This window comes from Aythya marila (genome assembly GCF_965140915.1).
Source record: "Aythya marila genome assembly, chromosome: 3".
Taxonomy (NCBI): Eukaryota; Metazoa; Chordata; class Aves; order Anseriformes; family Anatidae; genus Aythya; species Aythya marila.
In genome coordinates, this window is record NC_139044.1 from 43,039,209 (window position 1) to 43,056,417 (window position 17,209).

Genomic DNA, 17,209 nt, shown 5'->3' on the forward strand with positions numbered 1-17,209 from the left:
ATCTGAGGTGATGTATTATGACACACCGGTTCAAAACATCTATAATAAATAATGTGCTGTGTCTAAGAATAGTATTCATAGATCACCTCTGACAAGCGTACTGCCCTCCTGGTGCCTCTGGCTTGGGTGGGATTTGTACTCTAAGTACTTTTAAGATTTACCTTCTTCTCTACCTTCCTTTCGATTGCAATAAATAGTTCACTATTAGCTACATCTATCCTAGGTCTTGCTTTGAACATCTCATCTTCTGTGTTTTTATGTTTTCTTTTCATGGCCTCCTCCACCCCCATCAACGTGTATGCTCAACATGGAAACACACGATTTATTGGCAAGTGATCCCACTGGCTCCAGTCTCTGTCTGACTGCCCTGTATGGGCAGTCAGACAGAGACTGGAAAAATTTCCATTTTTCCCTACCTCCTCTCCCATTTAACACACCTGCCCAGCCGGCCTGTGCGACAGGCTTGCTTCAAGGAGCACAAATTCTTCCTCTTACTCTTCCTTCTCCTTGTTTACATCACTTTGAGGAGTCTTTGGTGATCAAGCTTCAAGTTGGTTTAAACCAGCATTGCTGCACTGACTTCAGAGATGCCAAATTAGAGGCAGGCAATCTGGTCTCCTATCTTCCCACTGAGCCTCCATCTGTTCTCAGATCTTCACTCGAGACTCTCTTCCCCCTGGCATGGCTCTGAAAAGCCAGCCTCAAGTTTTCTGCTCTGATTCACCCTGAACTATCTTGGCTGTCCCCACAAGCATTCGGTGAGCAAGGTATTATGCAGGTCCTGCCCACCACACGCACAGGTCCTAATCAGTGGACCTTAAACCACCACACATATGCAACCTACAGTCCTGTCCATGCTAAAAACCTGCCCAAGGTCATTCACAGGCACAACCATTCACACTGCTCTGTGCTGTGCTGAGGGCCACCGCTAGCTCAGAGTCTCTTTGAAAGGGGCAGTTAACACGGATGCTCACAAACAGAACAGTTTTCTAACTCTCTTTTTCGTAGCATTTATGGATTTATACATTTATGAAACTGCAGGCTCCATACTAGCACATATCAACCAGGTGACATTTAGTGATATCTCGTCCATCTAGAGCACTTGGCAAAGTGCAGACAAGAAGCAGCACAAACCCTGACTGACTGCTCACGTGGCTGGGCACTGCTCCAGTGACTGGTTTCAGCAGCAGCACTGCAGCTTCATTTTTCCTTCGTGTACTTGTTTTCAGCATCAGCATTCAGACACCAGCCCGTACATGTCACTAAGCCCTCACTGTGCAGTACAGAGGGAGGCGAGGAGCCCAGCAGAAACTCTCAGGATCAGCCCCACTTTGCCAAGGAAACAAGCCTTGTGGCAAGGTGTTGGAAATGCAAGGGCATGGATGGGTGACCAAGGTTCAAACTCAGTTCTTCACCCCAGTGCACAAGGTGCACTGTACTTGTACACCTTCACCTGCCTAGGGTTCACCTGGGTTATGAGCAGCACACACGAGCAGGGATGTTGTCAGCTTCCCAGCTTATTGTACAGCAATTTATGCCTTCTGCAGTCTAAATACATATGTGAGAGTCACTCGGGGCTCAGAACATGAGCGTACGTGATGTCTGTGACTTGGTGGCTTTACAATCAAAGGTTTAGGTTATTCTTGTCTGTCTCAGCATAGTTCTGAATAACAAAAATTAGGAGAAACTGAAGCAACATTTTCATTGAAATTGAGTTTCAAAGAGTTCGCTCATCATATTACATCTTACAGACGTTTCCAAACCTTCTTAAAAACATTTGTGTATTTTTGTAAAGGGAAAGATTTCAGGCATTAAGAAGGTCTTTGAACCTTCATTTGAACTATCCAAGTTATCTGTTTCGGTTTCTTTTCATCAACTGCTAAAATCAATTTAACATATAACAGGAAGCCTTAATCATATTTACTTCTGGCAAAAAGACATTTGTTTGTGACTAGTTTTTTTTACTGGATAAGATAAATTAATTGTCGGATCTGCTCAGAGTTCTAAGTACATCATGACATTTATTAATTTTTCTGTAGCAACAATCCTACGAGATGCTTTGCAAACATGGCTAGTGTAAGTGTTATACAAAAATAACACCCTTCTTCCCTCCTCTGACTATCAGCAGAGATATCATCTTTATACCTAAAGGATGCAGCCTCTACCAGCTCAGGCAAAAGAGGCCACATTAGCAATAGGCTTTAAACTTTTTATGGGAAACAACCGTAGCTGTAAGAAGACACAAAAGGCAAGTCGTCACCAGTGCAACCATTTATGTAGGATATTGTGATCAAGCTCTTTGTTCAGGCTTATTACCAAACTGTGTGACTCATCTTACCTTGCCACTTAAAGCACGTGCACTTCCCAGATGAGCAATACCAACACTGCTTACCTTGTTGAACCGGTGAGTAGGCGTTAGTCAGGAAACGGAAGTGCCCTTTATTGTACCAGCAGATCAAGGACATGTTCCCCTTCATCCTTATTCTGTACTGTCCTCTGGACGGGGGAGTGTTGGGGTTGTTCAGCATGGATGGAGGTAGGCCTGTGCAGTCACTCTTCCTGGTGCTCAGCAACCCACAGCAGTAAATCGCTGCATGTGGAAAAAAAAAACAACATTCCCTATCAGCAAACCTTTGCATAGACCCAGAAATCAAGAGCAGTGGAGCAAGTCTGGCTGACCTAACTAGACAAATAGCTTGTCCACAATGTTCTAGTTGAACAAACACTTCAGCCAACTGGCCTTCTCCTGCAGTAACATTTAATGTGTTATTTAACATACCTAACATTTGTGTCCTACCTGAATGGCTCTGGAAACTGAGACAAGGGCGGAAAACCTGCCCTCAAAAGGAAATGTGTTGACATCTCCTGCACTGACACAATGCAGTGACAAGGAGAAGAATGCAGGGTGTCTTCCCGATAATCACATCTATAATCTGTGTAATATTCTTCACAACATGTTTTAAATTGGACTTAGAAATATAAGCCGTGATATGCATTACAGAACAAATCAGAATTTATGATCCAAGAGAGTCTTTGATGTTTAACTAAGAGAATAAATTGTGGAGGGAGCAGGAATGGAGGGAAAGCTATAACATCTTTGCCGTTAACTGAAATAAATTCTCCTACATAACTCCCATTATGCTTTTAATAATATACACAGCTGACAAACTCGTTTAATCTACTGCTTCACTGTGCCGTCCACTTCTTGTTCTTCATCTTGGCATTCCTTGCACCTGCATAATCTGGTTTGTAAGGGAAATACTTGTTAAGCAATTAAGAACTACTAAAACATGGGTTTAATTAAATAAATAAATAATAAAAAAAGCATATTCCAAAGGATGGAGAGGATGGAAATACAAAGTCCCATGAAAACAGATTTTAGGGAAAGGAGATAAAAAAGTCCCGGTAGGTTTACCCTGGGTGGTCGCTGGGTGCCCACCCAGCCACTCTCTCATTCCCTTCCTCAGCAGGAGAGGGGGAGAAAACACAAAGGAATGCTTGTGGGTTGTGATGAGCACAGGGAGATCACTCACTGTTACAGGCAAAACAGACTTGGCTTGGGGAAGATAAATTTAATTTATTGCCAGTTAATAACAGAGTAGGATTGTTAGAGCTAAACCCACATTAAAATAAGCTTCCTCTTGCTCCAGCAAACAGTGGCCTGGCTGAGTGAGCACTGATCCTGTTCTGCAGGCACTGGAGGCTCCGCACACAGGACACCAGGCAGCACATTCTGCTGCTCACAGCTTCTTGGCCTTTTCATAGGTGAAAGAAGCAATGAATTAAATCTAACTCTGCAAATCACATCTCAATGCAGCCAGGTGGGGACAAGTGAGATTTTGCTACTACATTAATAATAAAAGTGCCTGATCTTGTCATCAGGCCATTAAATAATAATGGTCTACTTCCATTATTTCAGGAGAAGGGTAACTTCTTGAACGAGTTAATTAAATTCAAGGAAATCTTGGATGGAAATTTCCCCATTCTCCCTTGGTTTTGCTTCAACCTACCTGCGTGGAGAAAATAGATGGACATGGGCAGCTGACATCTGTGCACATCATCCACATGGAAGCTATGGCCTGTGGTAGTTTAAAGCTAATCTGTCAGCTAAGATTGTTTGATCAAATTTTTCATCATGCTTAATTTTCACACTGGATAATTGCATATCTTTAAAGAGGAAATGTTAAGTCAGATTACAGTTTCTGGCTTCCCCAGAGCATGTTACCTATGATGCTTCCATTTACGTGGCTCTTCTGCCTCTGTCTTTCTGGAATGACACAAGTTCTTGAGGGCGGGTGCAGCCTTTGCCCTTCATTCTTTTAGTGCTTGGTGAACTGAGCATATCCTCAATGGCTAAGGCTCACAGATATGACAGAAATACTAATGTAATAATTGCTAATACTCATGGATCAGTTCAGTTTTTGTGGGCATGTCTATGAGGAACTGAGACTTTCTCATCAGAAATTTGAGATGCTCATGTCAGGAGAAGGTCAACCATCACAGTGGTGGTGCTACTTTATTCTGAGAGAGGAAGGCACTCAACTGGTTATTTCTAAGGAATGAATCAATCCCTGAAAATCCGTAAGTTCCCGCCACAAAAGACAACAAGAAATGTCTGATAGCAACAGGCATAGAATCAATACAGCAGGAACTGCACCCCCAATCAAAGGCTTTTTTTAAAAAAAATCTTGTCTTGCTATGAGGTATACAAACACTGGCAGTCACATTCCTGCAAACTTGGCATTAACATACCAAACTTTTAAAAAGCTTTCTTCTAGCCAATAGTAAGATTTTCCTGCTCTGATAACACAATCCTGAGAAGTTTCCTTAGCTGCCTAAGGTTTATGACTCACTGAAGGGTGATACTAACTCTCTCCATAAGACTGCAATGGTCCAAAACTAAGCTAATAACCACATTAATGTGCTACAGCTTCAAAATAGCAACAGCCATCTCTGCAATACCAAAATAATAATTGTAGCCTTCCCTTTACTGCAGGCAGTAAGCCTGCAGAAAGCTTCCAGCAGATGTTTCAGTCCTCATACAGAATGATGGGAACCATTTCCTCACTCAGGAGCACGCAGTGTAACCTCCTTGCTACACAGCCCAGAAAGATGCAACACTTCTGCAGATTTACTAGGGTCTCCTATCATGGATGACACCCTTAATCTATAGAGATTTTAAAAACCACGCAGTTACTATAGCAATAGAAGTAATAAAAACTAAGCCCATCTGGCTCAATGAAGTTTTTGCATTTAATTAAATCTGAATCACAACAGGTGTTTGCCGCATACATACGAGTCAGTGGAGACAGGTTCTCCTCCTCTGATCGTAAACTATAACTGCATATAAAAGCAAAAATATAAGTTAGCTTGGGCAGTGACTAAAGCAAGAAGAGGAAGTATGGCATGGTCGCTCAGGTTCATTCCTGAGTCTTCAGGCTCTGCAGAGCTTGTGCCTGACTGCCTTTGTAAAGGGTACCAATAAAGATGTGGAGAAACAGGCGTCAGCCCAGTTCAGTTCCTCTGAGTACACATTCTTCAATAATATATCCTGAATGCAACATTGGGTTATGTCAGAATCAGCACAAGTGGGGGGCCTGTTGCGGGAAAGAGATGAGAACTTGCTTTAGTCCCTGTGCTGGAGCTGCAGGATTCTGCAAAGCTCCTGCAGGTGCCATGGCCACACAGGCTGGCAAGTCCTGCAGCTTCTGCCAAGCCCAGCTGCTCTGCAGGACAGAGGCAGCTGCTCCTGCTGGTTCAGAAAGTGCAACAGGGACTTTCAGGGGTCATAACATTAAGGGAAGCACGGGACATAGGGCTTTGGGAGGTGCTGTCCTCTGCAGGCAACAACGCTTGCTTAGAGGGGAGAAAGGAATGTGCACTATGAATGACTGTCACAGCAAATAACAATGACAGCTGTCTCAAAGAAAAGAGAATTTGGGGCATTTCGGTGCAGGTTTCCAGTTCTATTCAGAGGCCAGAAAAAGAAATGTTTTGTATGTCCCCTGAAAAAGAGCTCTATTCAGGTTTTTGATTTTGAAAAAGATCAAAGTGCCCGGGCTTATTTTTCTGAAGCTTTCTCATCTCTTGGTATCTTCAAAAGCCTTAGAATTATGTTCACTGATATCCCTTTATATTACTAGACACATATTCTCTACCGTGGCACAGTGAAGGTGCTACACGGCAGGCTGTCAGACAAGAACACCGTGTTTTTTTGCAGTAATGCATGTGTGGCTTAGGAAAAGCAAACGGTAGTTGCAGGTCCACAAAAGTCTTCATAGGATCACAGGATCCTATGGATGATTGACTCATTCAGGTGGGAAGGCAACTCAGGAGATATCTCCAGTCCAAAGAAGGGTCAGCTCTGAGGACAGACAGGGCTGCTCAGGCCTGCTTTATCTTGTCTAGGCTTGCAAACTTCCAGGAACAGAGACTGCACAACCTCCCTGTGCAGCCTGCTCTGCTGTCCTAAGAAAATCCTTGAGTTCAGTCTGAACTACTTCTTTTGTTCCAACTTAGGTCTGTTGTCTCTCATCCATCCACAAAGCACTACTGAAGAGCTGGCTTCATCCTCTTAATGCCCTCTCCTCTGGGTACAGGAAGGCTGCTGTTGAGTCCTCCTGAAGCCTTTTCTTCTCTGGGCTGAACTAGTTCAGTTCCCTCCTCGGTACAGAACATCTGGTCCAGCCCCTGATATGGTTCACTTACCTACAGGCTACACTCCTGCACAGCTCATGATAGTGCTGACCATCCTTGCATCCAGGGCACGCTGCTGAATCACGTTTAGCTCACTGGCAACCAAGAGCCCCAGGTGCTTTTTACCAAGATTTTGAGAGGAAATAATATATTTTTTGGTGGGCGTCTCTAGATTTTCCAGAATTCCCTTTGGTTCCCTTAAATGTCAATTTAGGTACCAAAAAGTTTATAGTTTCTCAGCATTATCCTATTGAAATCTTCCCCTATCTCTCTGTCAAGTTACCACCACCACCACCCTCCCCTCAAAAGAATAATGTAAAGGAATTGTTAAGATGAACCCCATTTTTTTTCTGTTTAGAGCTCTCACTGGCATCTCTCTCTTTCTGCTACTGATCCTAACCCAGAAACTATTTTTTCTTGAACAAGAAAAGTAAATTTGACAGTTTAGGAATGGATCTTAACTGTCATGAACACCTCAGCACAGATGCTGTACTCATCAAAAGGCTCTCATGACACTTCATCGCGGTGTGGCCCTGCTCAGGTGTAGTCGGCCAAGCCACATACCACAAAAGCATTAAGGTCACTGCTGAAGGTGGCCGTGTGATACACTAGGAGAGATCTCTCTGCAGAGTCCAGGCTTCTCTGCCTGCCTCTCCCCAAATGTACAGCCAGTGCAGCAGGATCCCAGCAGGTGCTGGCAACACGTTACCTGCTCTGCAGTGCAGTCAGCACACACCATCTCCTCCAGAGCTCTTACTGACTCTACCACTACTTGACATTTCTGGTGTCTGTTCTCTTCCAATGTGTCATAGTCCTTCCAGTTCAACACCCCCACCGAACCTGTGACTGAGCCCAGAGTACCCCATGGCAAACACAGACAATCCCCTGTCCTTATTAAACATACAGACTACCGTGTTCTCACCATGATCTTCTTTATAAGGGAGTTCTAACTTATTTTGCAAAGACAGTAAATCTGCTTAGTGTCTGCCTCCCCCACCTCATAGTTTCACCCCTAGGAAAGCGATGGTGTGTACTGGATCATAAATTTAATTTTGGAAGCAGCTGTCAAATATCGTAAAATGTCTCAGGAAGCCATATAACAACCCATGAACCAAACTGAAATCAATATAGCATTAGCATATTAGATCAGACAGTAAGTCAAAACTGCATGTGGTAAGAAGTCATTATTAAATTTGATACCTGCTAGAAATTGTTAATTTGAATGATCTGTTCAGTGTAAAGACCATGAATAATTTACCCCTGTAAACAATTTGAATTATCTGTAAGTACTAAATGGGTTTAGTACCCATGCACCTTTTCCACAGGGGCTGTGGACCATCTGGGTCATGCTGCATTGTCTCTGTCCTCCCACAGCTAAGCACAAATGGTGTGACTCAGAAGTCAATTTTTGTCTGCCAGTCTTTAAGTTTAAACCTGACACATCTCAAATATAAGGAGTATATGGGGTATTCTCTAGTTTTTTTGACCAGTCAACTCCATTTTAGGTTTGGTAGTCTTAAAAATGTAGTTGTTATAATCAACTAATAATAAAAATGGTTATTGACTATAGAACAGAAGAGAAACCATCCAGCATCCCATAAATGTGCTTGACTTTTCCCCATCTGTCTGTTTGCAGCATTTGGGAAAACCATGACCTGTTTTGTGATAATATGGTAGTATTCCTCTGCACTCTGTGAGCTTCCAGTTTACCTAAAAAAAATTAGGAATTAAGTCCTGCACAGAGCTCAGCAGACAGCTGTCGGTGCCAGAGCAGTCTGAAGTGCAGGAATGAGGGGCTCAGCTACAGCACTGTTATCAGCTGACTGGTGTTCTTGTTTGAGATAAGAATCAAACTATTGTCTCAATTCCAAGTCATTCTCTCTGCCTTGGACCACATTTCACTAATATAATGCCAGAGGTGGGTTTAATTTTCAGCAATGGAAAACATGTCAAAGGCAAAACTTGGTTGTCAGTGGTATGCTGAAAAGGGAAACAGCCCTGTGGCCTCCTTCTGTGTGATGCATAATGGCAACCTCAAGTCTTAGTGCAGCAAAGGATCTACTGAATGCACTACGCTGACCCTGAAAGGCTGTGCTGACTGAAGAACTAGCTGAAAATTACACTGAGATAACTTTTAACTGATTATCAGAGTATAAGAGCCTGTAAGCCAAGGGAAGTCCTCAGTATTTCTCAAATAAGGTAGTATGGGGCTACTTCACATAAGGTGAAGGGGCATTTGACAGAAAGGATGTCCTGGGGTTGCTCTCTGCACCAGCATACTGGCTGATAGAGCCACACTGACACAACGATGGGCATTCTGCTGGCAAATATGCTTTGGTCAATGTAGAGTTTATTATGCTTTCAAACTAAAAAGTTTCCTACCAAGGCATATTTGTACCAGCAAAAAGCTGAACCATGCTAGGGCTTTTGCAATGGCATAAAACTGTCATGTAGAGAAGTCACATCTAACGGATATCCAAACAGCAAGGACTTCAAAGGCACACCTTTCAGGATTCATCCCAGCCTTAGTCTTTTACAGTGGGAACAGAAATATGACAGGCAGCTAGGGCATGCCTTGAACAGTCCCCCAGGTCATGCAGAAGATTAGACCTCACATTTCTAAGGCAAAGAACAGAAGTAAGGGTTTTGAATACCCTTATTAAAAATGTTTTTATGTTCTCATTTTTAACTTGGAAGATTTAAAGAGCATAGACTCAACTTAGAAAGTCCTCTGCATAGTACCTTTCCATGAATGAGATCTCTTCCTAGAGATGACCAATTTATTTGTACAGCGATATTTAAAATCTCACTGAAGCCTTTGGGAAGTTTATTGAATTCAATGGCAGGAGGTCTCTAGGTCTGTGGTCATTAAAACCCAGTGAGTCACCACATACACACCTTGCTTCTCAAATTCTTCAAAGAGATTGAGGCTGGTAATGCTTGGGCCGGTGAAGATGATGTAGTTCTTCCCAGAGGCATTCTGACAAAGGCTTTTGGCCACCATACTGTGCAGCTGCGGTTTGTTCTTCAAAGCATCCAGCCCGTCAGCACCACTCCCTTCTTTGAGATGGACATAAATCTTAAACGAGAAACAGGAAGAAAAGTCAGAAAATTATAATGAATCCAGAGGGAGCAGATGCAATTGCTAACATACCTTCTCATCTGGAGACAAGCTGAGGATCAAGACAGCAGATACTCTTTATAAACTGCTAATATCCAAAGACCGTTTCAAGGGGCTGTTGCTTTAAAACCACCCCAGGTTAGCTGGCATAGCCACCAATAAGCACAGGGTCCTTTGTCTCAGCTCAAGGGCTTCCTGAGGTTTTTGCCGCTGTCATTGTGCAGTTTGAAGACTGTTTACTTGGCAGGAAACGTCTCAAGTCATAGCAGAGATTACATGTTGTACTGAATCTGCATTGGCTTTATTGCTGCCAGCAAAAGAAGACATGGAAACTTCAGTTCCAAAAAAGGCCTCTATGAGATGACCAGAAGGAAATGGCCCATTAGCTTCCCTGCAGTACTGTTCATGTTTATTTCTGCTGGCAGCAACCATTTAGGCTGCAATGCACAGAAGTGTGTATGAACCCCTGTAAGTGAAACTGCTCGTGCACAGCACTAATTCCAAGATGCTTTACTTAGATCAGGATTTGGAGACGACCCACCAGAACAGATTGAACCAGGAAGCAGGGTACACTGCAATATGCTGCTTTAATAGTGAAATAAATGCCTGGCTCATTTATAAGGCCACTGTAGCTCTAGCACGTGTGCTGCTGCCGTGCAATTCACACCGCTATGCGTGGCAAGACAGCTGCCACCATCATCTGTAGGTGGACATGCATTAGAGGGCAGGAACATTTATCCTTAGTAACATTACTGTAACTGAACACAGACAAGAAGCATGGTCACACCAATTGAAAGAGCACTGAAGGAACCTATTCCTGCTTTCCTACAAGTGATCTCTCTAGAAAAGACCTGCATTGCCATTCAGAAGGAGAAAGCACATAACCCTTTCTTTGTACAGAAGCCTTTGATTTTATTTCACTGACAGTATTTTACAAGCATAACTTTCACCAAAGTTGAACGCCTATCAAAACCAACTAGGCATCTGACCTTCATCTTGTTCCAAAAGTCAGGAGAAATAACCTGCTGGAAAGAGAAATGAGAAGAAGCAGGCCCTGTATTCAGTCACTCGAATGGCACTGTAACTCCATGCTACTTCCAAAGATTTAAACACACACACACAAATGCAAATTTTCAGTGGAAAGACATGTATTTGCAACAAAACTCAAATCTGCAGAGAAAAAGATTAAACTTGCTAAGTATTCAGGGGAAGGGAAAAGGAATTGTGCCTTGTTTGCTGGAGTGATGTATCCACAACATTTTGTTAAATTTGCTTAAGACATCAGCCATCCAGAATACACAGCATTGCTTTCCTGTAGATGCCATTTTATCTTACCAACAGACTCCTTCATAAGAGAAACTTCATTACAATGTTCAGAGAATAAAAGTACTTGTATGTTTGCAGTAGTGCTCTCTGTAATTTTTGATATATCAATGATCTTAGAAGGAAACAAAATTAAATTAAAAAGCTTCTCCCCGTTTTAGATGGTGCATCACCCAGCACTGGTATTCTAGGGATATTAATATAATATTCCTTAGCTATTCATCTATCATGGAACAGACCCCAGAGGAGTGTGTTATGTATGAAATCTCCGAGCAATGATACATGCTCTGTATTTTGGAGTAACTGTAGTGCTGAAGAAGAAAGTTGGTGCAAGGATAAATACACACTCATCTTAAAGGAAGTCTTAACACATTACTTAATAAATAAATAAACAAACAAATCCCCTTTATCCCCTTTTAATAAAAATAGTTTCCAGTTGAGGACGTAGGCAGAAATGTTCATAGACTCTCTGACAATGCTCCACTCCCTTTTGAAAGCTGTCAAATTTGTGCTTTCCCCAATGCTAAACTTAGGACTAGCTAATTATGATAAATCATTTAGATTATTAATTAGGACTCAAGAGAGCAGTTTAACAGTGGAATGCAAACAAAGGGCAGATTGTTCCAAATTTACAGCAAAGATTGTGTGTGTGATTATTGGCGTGAAAATTAAGATCAGGTTACTAGTGTGGCAGCACAGAGACCACACATCAAGCCCTTAAAAATCTATAGACAAAGAAGAGAAGAGAAGACAAAAAAGATGCAAACAGGTTAGTTTTGACCTTGAGTCAGTAGTTGAAGCTGAAAACAAAGCAGGCATCTGTAAGTCTAAGAAAGTGTCCTGCACTTTCCCTCCTGTATTACAGTAAGTCTAAGCTCCTCAGGAGTCTCTGCTACTTCGTGCTGACTTTGTGCTCTCCGCAGAGCCTGCTGCCAGGGGATGAGGCAGTCTGCTGGCACTGGTGGGGGCACCGCCTGGTCCCTCACCATGGGCTGGTTTGGGTCTGCATGCAGCTACTCTAAAGAGCAGCTAGTTGTCCATGGCGTTATCACTGTTTTCACACCAGGATGCTACATGTTCTGTACATCTTGCTAGCAGATCTCTCTGTGCACCTGTCACCCTCCCTTTGTGCTCCCCTCTGTCTCAAGGGTCCTTGTAATGGCCTCCTGGTGATTCTCCTTCCTTCTCACTCTGTTCACCTCCCCAGTGTCCTTTACCCCAACATCTATACCACTGCTGAACATTCCCTCCTTCTCCAATGTTCAATATATACCCTTTTTTAATTATTGGGCACTCCTTTGCCTATTGAAGCACAGCCTTTGTTCTTGGCACAATTTTTCTTGTTTTGGAGAAGCATCGTTCAAAGCTTTGTTGTGCTCAGCTCTATGGGGAGGATGGGGGTTGGAAGGCATAATGTTGGAAGGCATTAAGGATGCTGTGCAACCGTGGCTGGGCACAGACAACTGGCAATGGCATAGCTTCAAATATTCCTGCAAGTGCCTAAAATCCCATATGGCCTTTATTTTTCTTCTCCTTGTCCCCTCATCCAGCTTATACCATTCTACCTCAAATCACCAAGACCTCCCCACTGAAGCCCCCAAGCCCCCAGAACTCTAATTCATCACAGAGTTAGCAGTTAGCAGTCTGCAGGCAAAGCACGGAATTGCCAGAAATTGACTGCAAGACCTTCATAGGCACAGTCAGAAGCTGCTCCCCTGAAAACGTTTGTTAAACCTTTCACCAGAGCTGCTGGTTTGCCTTGTGACAGTGTTAGAGCTTTGTGCCTCGTCCATGTGCTCCAAGAGGAAAACATCAGCAGCAGTACAGGCTGGACAACTGCTGCTGGACAACAGATGGAGATGTTGGCAGCAACATCCTCTGCTTCTGCGGGTGACAGTCAAAGCAATGTTTCTCAAATATCTGCAGAGATCACATTTACTGTGCAGCTTTTTCTAGTGGCTACTGATACTTTCGATCTACAACACCAAATGGGATAATTTATATAGATGAAGCATCATTTCTCTTAAGAGACAAGTACAAGCTGAAGCTCTTTGTCTTGCAGTGCTGGAACAGAAAAGGAGCTTTCTCCAGTCATCCTTCAGCTCTTATCGGAAGAGCTACACTTTAAATTCTGCCATCTTTCTATCTAGGGCAGCCCTACTGCACCAGATACTTCTAATCCAACATTTCTTAATACCACATGCACAATAACAGCTCTCTCTTCTCACACCCTTAACTCATCCCTCAAACTCTCCTCTCTTCTGCCTTCATCTTCCAGGCAGAATCCTAACAGTCTCTTGGTCCCTAAAGCCTGACAATAAAAGACCTTCACAGTCACTGGCTCTCTTCACGTCCGCTACAACTGCTTCTGCCTTCTCCCATCACAAATAAAAAAGTAGGTATCAATCAATATAACTCAATGCCAGAGCAACATGGTATTGGTAAAGACCACTTACCTACACAGAGGCAAACAGAAAAGACATCACATTTCTGAGCAGGAGATTCCACATGCTGACAGATGAGAGGCAAATCAATCACCTGTCATTCAGAAACTCAAAACAAATATTTGGCTACAGAAGCAGGCTGTTAGAAGGAGCACTAACAGAGAAAGTAAGATCTCAGAGTAGACTTCCATGCCACAAGCCAACAGAGCTTTCCTTGCTCTGTGCTGGTGATTTACTGTGTGGAAAATTCATGTAGCAGGTTTGTAAGATCTTGCTAGAAATGGGGTAAAAGATGAGCACTTAGGAACAATACTTGCATCTTGACCACACACTAAAAACTAAAACATTGACTGTTCTGTTGATAATCATAGCTCAGATAGCAAATTGAAAGCACTTGTGAATAGCACATCCCAAATATTTCGCATTCATGTATAATCAAAGCACCCGAGGGTACAATTCTCAAATAAAATAGCTGACATTCAGAAGATAAAAATGGCAGGGGTGGTAACAAGCAGGAGTAGATTTTGAAGGCTACATTGTGCAAAATATCTACCAAAAAGTAGTAGCTGGTAGAGTTGACACCGAAGGCCTAGTATGGCTAAAACTAAAGCTTTGTTTTCCTTCCCCCAACATCCTTCCTCCATGTGATTTGTTCATCACTGAGGACACCACAACATCTTACCTGTATGGTCAATCTACAGTCTGTGGATCACCAAATGCAGACCTCTCTGTATCTTTGCCCAGGCCAGCCACATTTAAAGCAGATTCATCACCTGTAACACCTCTATGATAAAGCCTTTCCTGTTCTTTCAAATACTTAAGAACTGGCTGGCTCTCATCTCAGCTACCTCAATCGCCCTTTTGCCTGGTCTTGCGTACATATATCTTGACACCGAGGCAGTATGTCAGGCAAATAACCCTTTGTTTTGACCGTGTCAGCCTTCTGACAGCTCCCTCTTCTTTACAGCATCAAAAAGAAGTGGCCTGGAAGGTGGAGACAAGCCCTTGCAGTTTGGCACTCTCTACTGAGGTCTTCCTACACCTTTTCAGTATCCTGATTCCCACCTACGCTTCCCTGAGGAGCCAGACACCCAACTATTGTTGCCAAACAAGGCCATTTTTGCTTCTTTGCATTACTGACCCGGTAGTCAGTAAATCCCCAAGCAGCACAGGCTGGAACTGAGCAATAACCTTCCCTCTCACCCAAAAACAGACGGCAAATGCATGTCAGCTTTGGGAGGGACCTTTGCATTTGGTCACACCTGGATGTTTGTTTTTCCCATTCATCTAGAAAGACAGCAAGCTTTTAAACTCCACAGAAATGAATAGGGCTGGCCCACCACACACCTACAAAACTACCTTCCTGCATAATACTGGTGAGCAAGAGGATTACAGACTTTTAATTGATACCTAAGATTCTCAGACGCTGACAACAGAGAACCACATGCTTTAAAAAGCCAGAGCCTGGTGGGAGCCAGAGGAAGAAAGCAAATAGGATTTTCCAGCCAACAGTGACTGGCAAATGAAGGCGATCAGATTTCCTGGGATCCCCTCCCAGCCAAAGCCTGACCTTGAGAACCTGTTCAAAGCAGCTGCTATATCTGTGCACTCCAAATGAAACTTTTTCGGCAACAAGAGAAATTATCAGGGCACTGTTTAAAGAAACCCTTCAGCTCACACCGATCTCTAAACAGAAGTTAAGCAGCCAGTAACACCAACATTTCTAAGCAGCTTTATTAAAAAATGCCATTCTCCCACAACTCCAGCCTTGGGAACTGAGTTAATTCCAGGCTTATTTACCCTTGTTTATCCACCACAAAAGGGAATGGGTAAGAACAATTACAGCTTACCAGTGACTGAATGCACCTCTGTGATGTGTTGTGAAATTATAAACTCTTTGGGGCACCTTCTCGGCTTCCCTAAGTTCTTACTCTGTGAAATCAGCAGGGCTATGAAGTATTCAAGCTAACTCTACTTACCCTATTTGGCATCAAGAAAGAACTACAGCATTTACTATAAAAGTATTATATATGCATTGTTTCCTTTTATTTTTGCTGCAGTTGAATGATGCAATAAGAAATGAAGACATGCTGCAGCAGAAACAAGCAGCAAAAGGTAGCAGATGAGGCACGGCAGTTTGAGTCAGGAGAGCTGAGGTTTATTCCCAACCCTGCCACTGGTCTGTGGAGTGACCTCAGGCAGCTCACTGCAGCTCTTCAGGGACTTGAAAAAAAGTCCCTGAATTGCTTACCCTCTCAAGCACAGGCCACCCTGATCCGGGTTGAACTCATTAAATACCACCATGGTACAAACTGATAATAATTCAGTAATGTGGCAAGTCTCAAGCTGCAGCAATACAATTCTTTCTTCTGAAACTGTTCTGACTCATCCCTTCTTCAGGATGAACAGTGGAAGATGGAAACTCAAGTTCAGTCCCTGCACAAGGACCTAAAGGACTTCATAAATCTGAGACACACGCTTCAGAAGGATATTAGTGAAAATGAAATGCATTACTGCTGGAACTTTCTGCCAGTGAATAAAACCAAGTGCAGAACCCATAAATTGGGGGGGAAGGGAAATATCGCCCAGAATAGCCTCAGAGAACAAATTTAATCCCAAAGAACAAGAAAAGATACAGGCATCCACAAAGTCATCTCTTCTCATCCTCTGTCATGACGTCACAGTTTTCTAAGCAAATAATTAGGCTGATGAACTAATTCCATTACTGCCTATCATAGTGATTAATATTGCCCGACCATCCCTTTGCAGTGCTCTCTACCATCTACATTGCCTTCCATTTTGTTGATTAATGGTGCTGGGCCAGGGACTGCCTTTTGGGTTGTCCGTGTGCCATGGTCCTATGGCCCTAGGCTCTATGGGAACACCTCCTCCTGCCCGGCTCTATGGCGTTCTGTGCAAAGCAGCAGCTGTTTATGCTTCCTTCTCCTTCTGAAAAAAATGACAAGGAAACACTCTTATTTGTTCCTTATGAAGAACACAAGAGAAGGAAAGAGAAAACATGATGTGTCCTACCAGTACAAAATAACTAAACCTGAATATTTGGGAGCTCTCATCAGTTTTTTATGAGCCCTATTGCTGTACCAAAAATGAAAGAGAGACCTACCAATCATATACAGGTGCATCTTTTGCAAGCAAGAGTTCAAGACGATCTGTGAAAAAAAAATTACAACCTGACACATCTACAGTTTTGGTTTAAATACTTACTCAGCAAATACTTTAAAAGGAAACACTTCTAAGCTACTGCAGCCATTTAAACTGGAATCAAGGTATTAAAATACTAGTTTGAAAAGTGTCTCAGTGGTACACAGGGAAATGTATTGCATGGTCAGCTCATTGTCTGAGCTTGTACTTGGATCTGAGTTATCCTGAAAAAGGTAGCCTGAAGTGCTATTGCTACCTAGTGTAGCATTCTCAAAGGAAACAAATATAATCATCCTGCCTTTAACAGGACTGTGACTATTCAGTGCCTTCCAGACTAGGTTCCCCCAGCACCTTATAAACCCTAAATAATCCTGTATTTAAACACAGCATAGCCAGCCATCCAAAAGAGGTAATTCTTCTGCTATATTTAGCATTGATGTAGCCTGGCCTTTTGTGTGGCCAC

The 17,209-nt window shown here is 42.9% G+C and overlaps 1 protein-coding gene across 1 annotated transcript in view; it reads right to left on the reverse strand.

The window, feature by feature from the left end:
- Positions 1–17,209, reverse strand: part of PGBD5 (piggyBac transposable element derived 5) — a 63,113-nt gene that overhangs the window by 6,200 nt on the left and 39,704 nt on the right. The window contains exons 4-5 of the mRNA XM_082757212.1: positions 9,595–9,775; positions 2,393–2,590 (exon numbers count right to left, since the gene is read on the reverse strand). Of these exons, the coding sequence (XP_082613338.1) occupies positions 2,393–2,590; positions 9,595–9,775 (379 nt within the window). The remainder of the gene's footprint in view (positions 1–2,392; positions 2,591–9,594; positions 9,776–17,209) is intronic.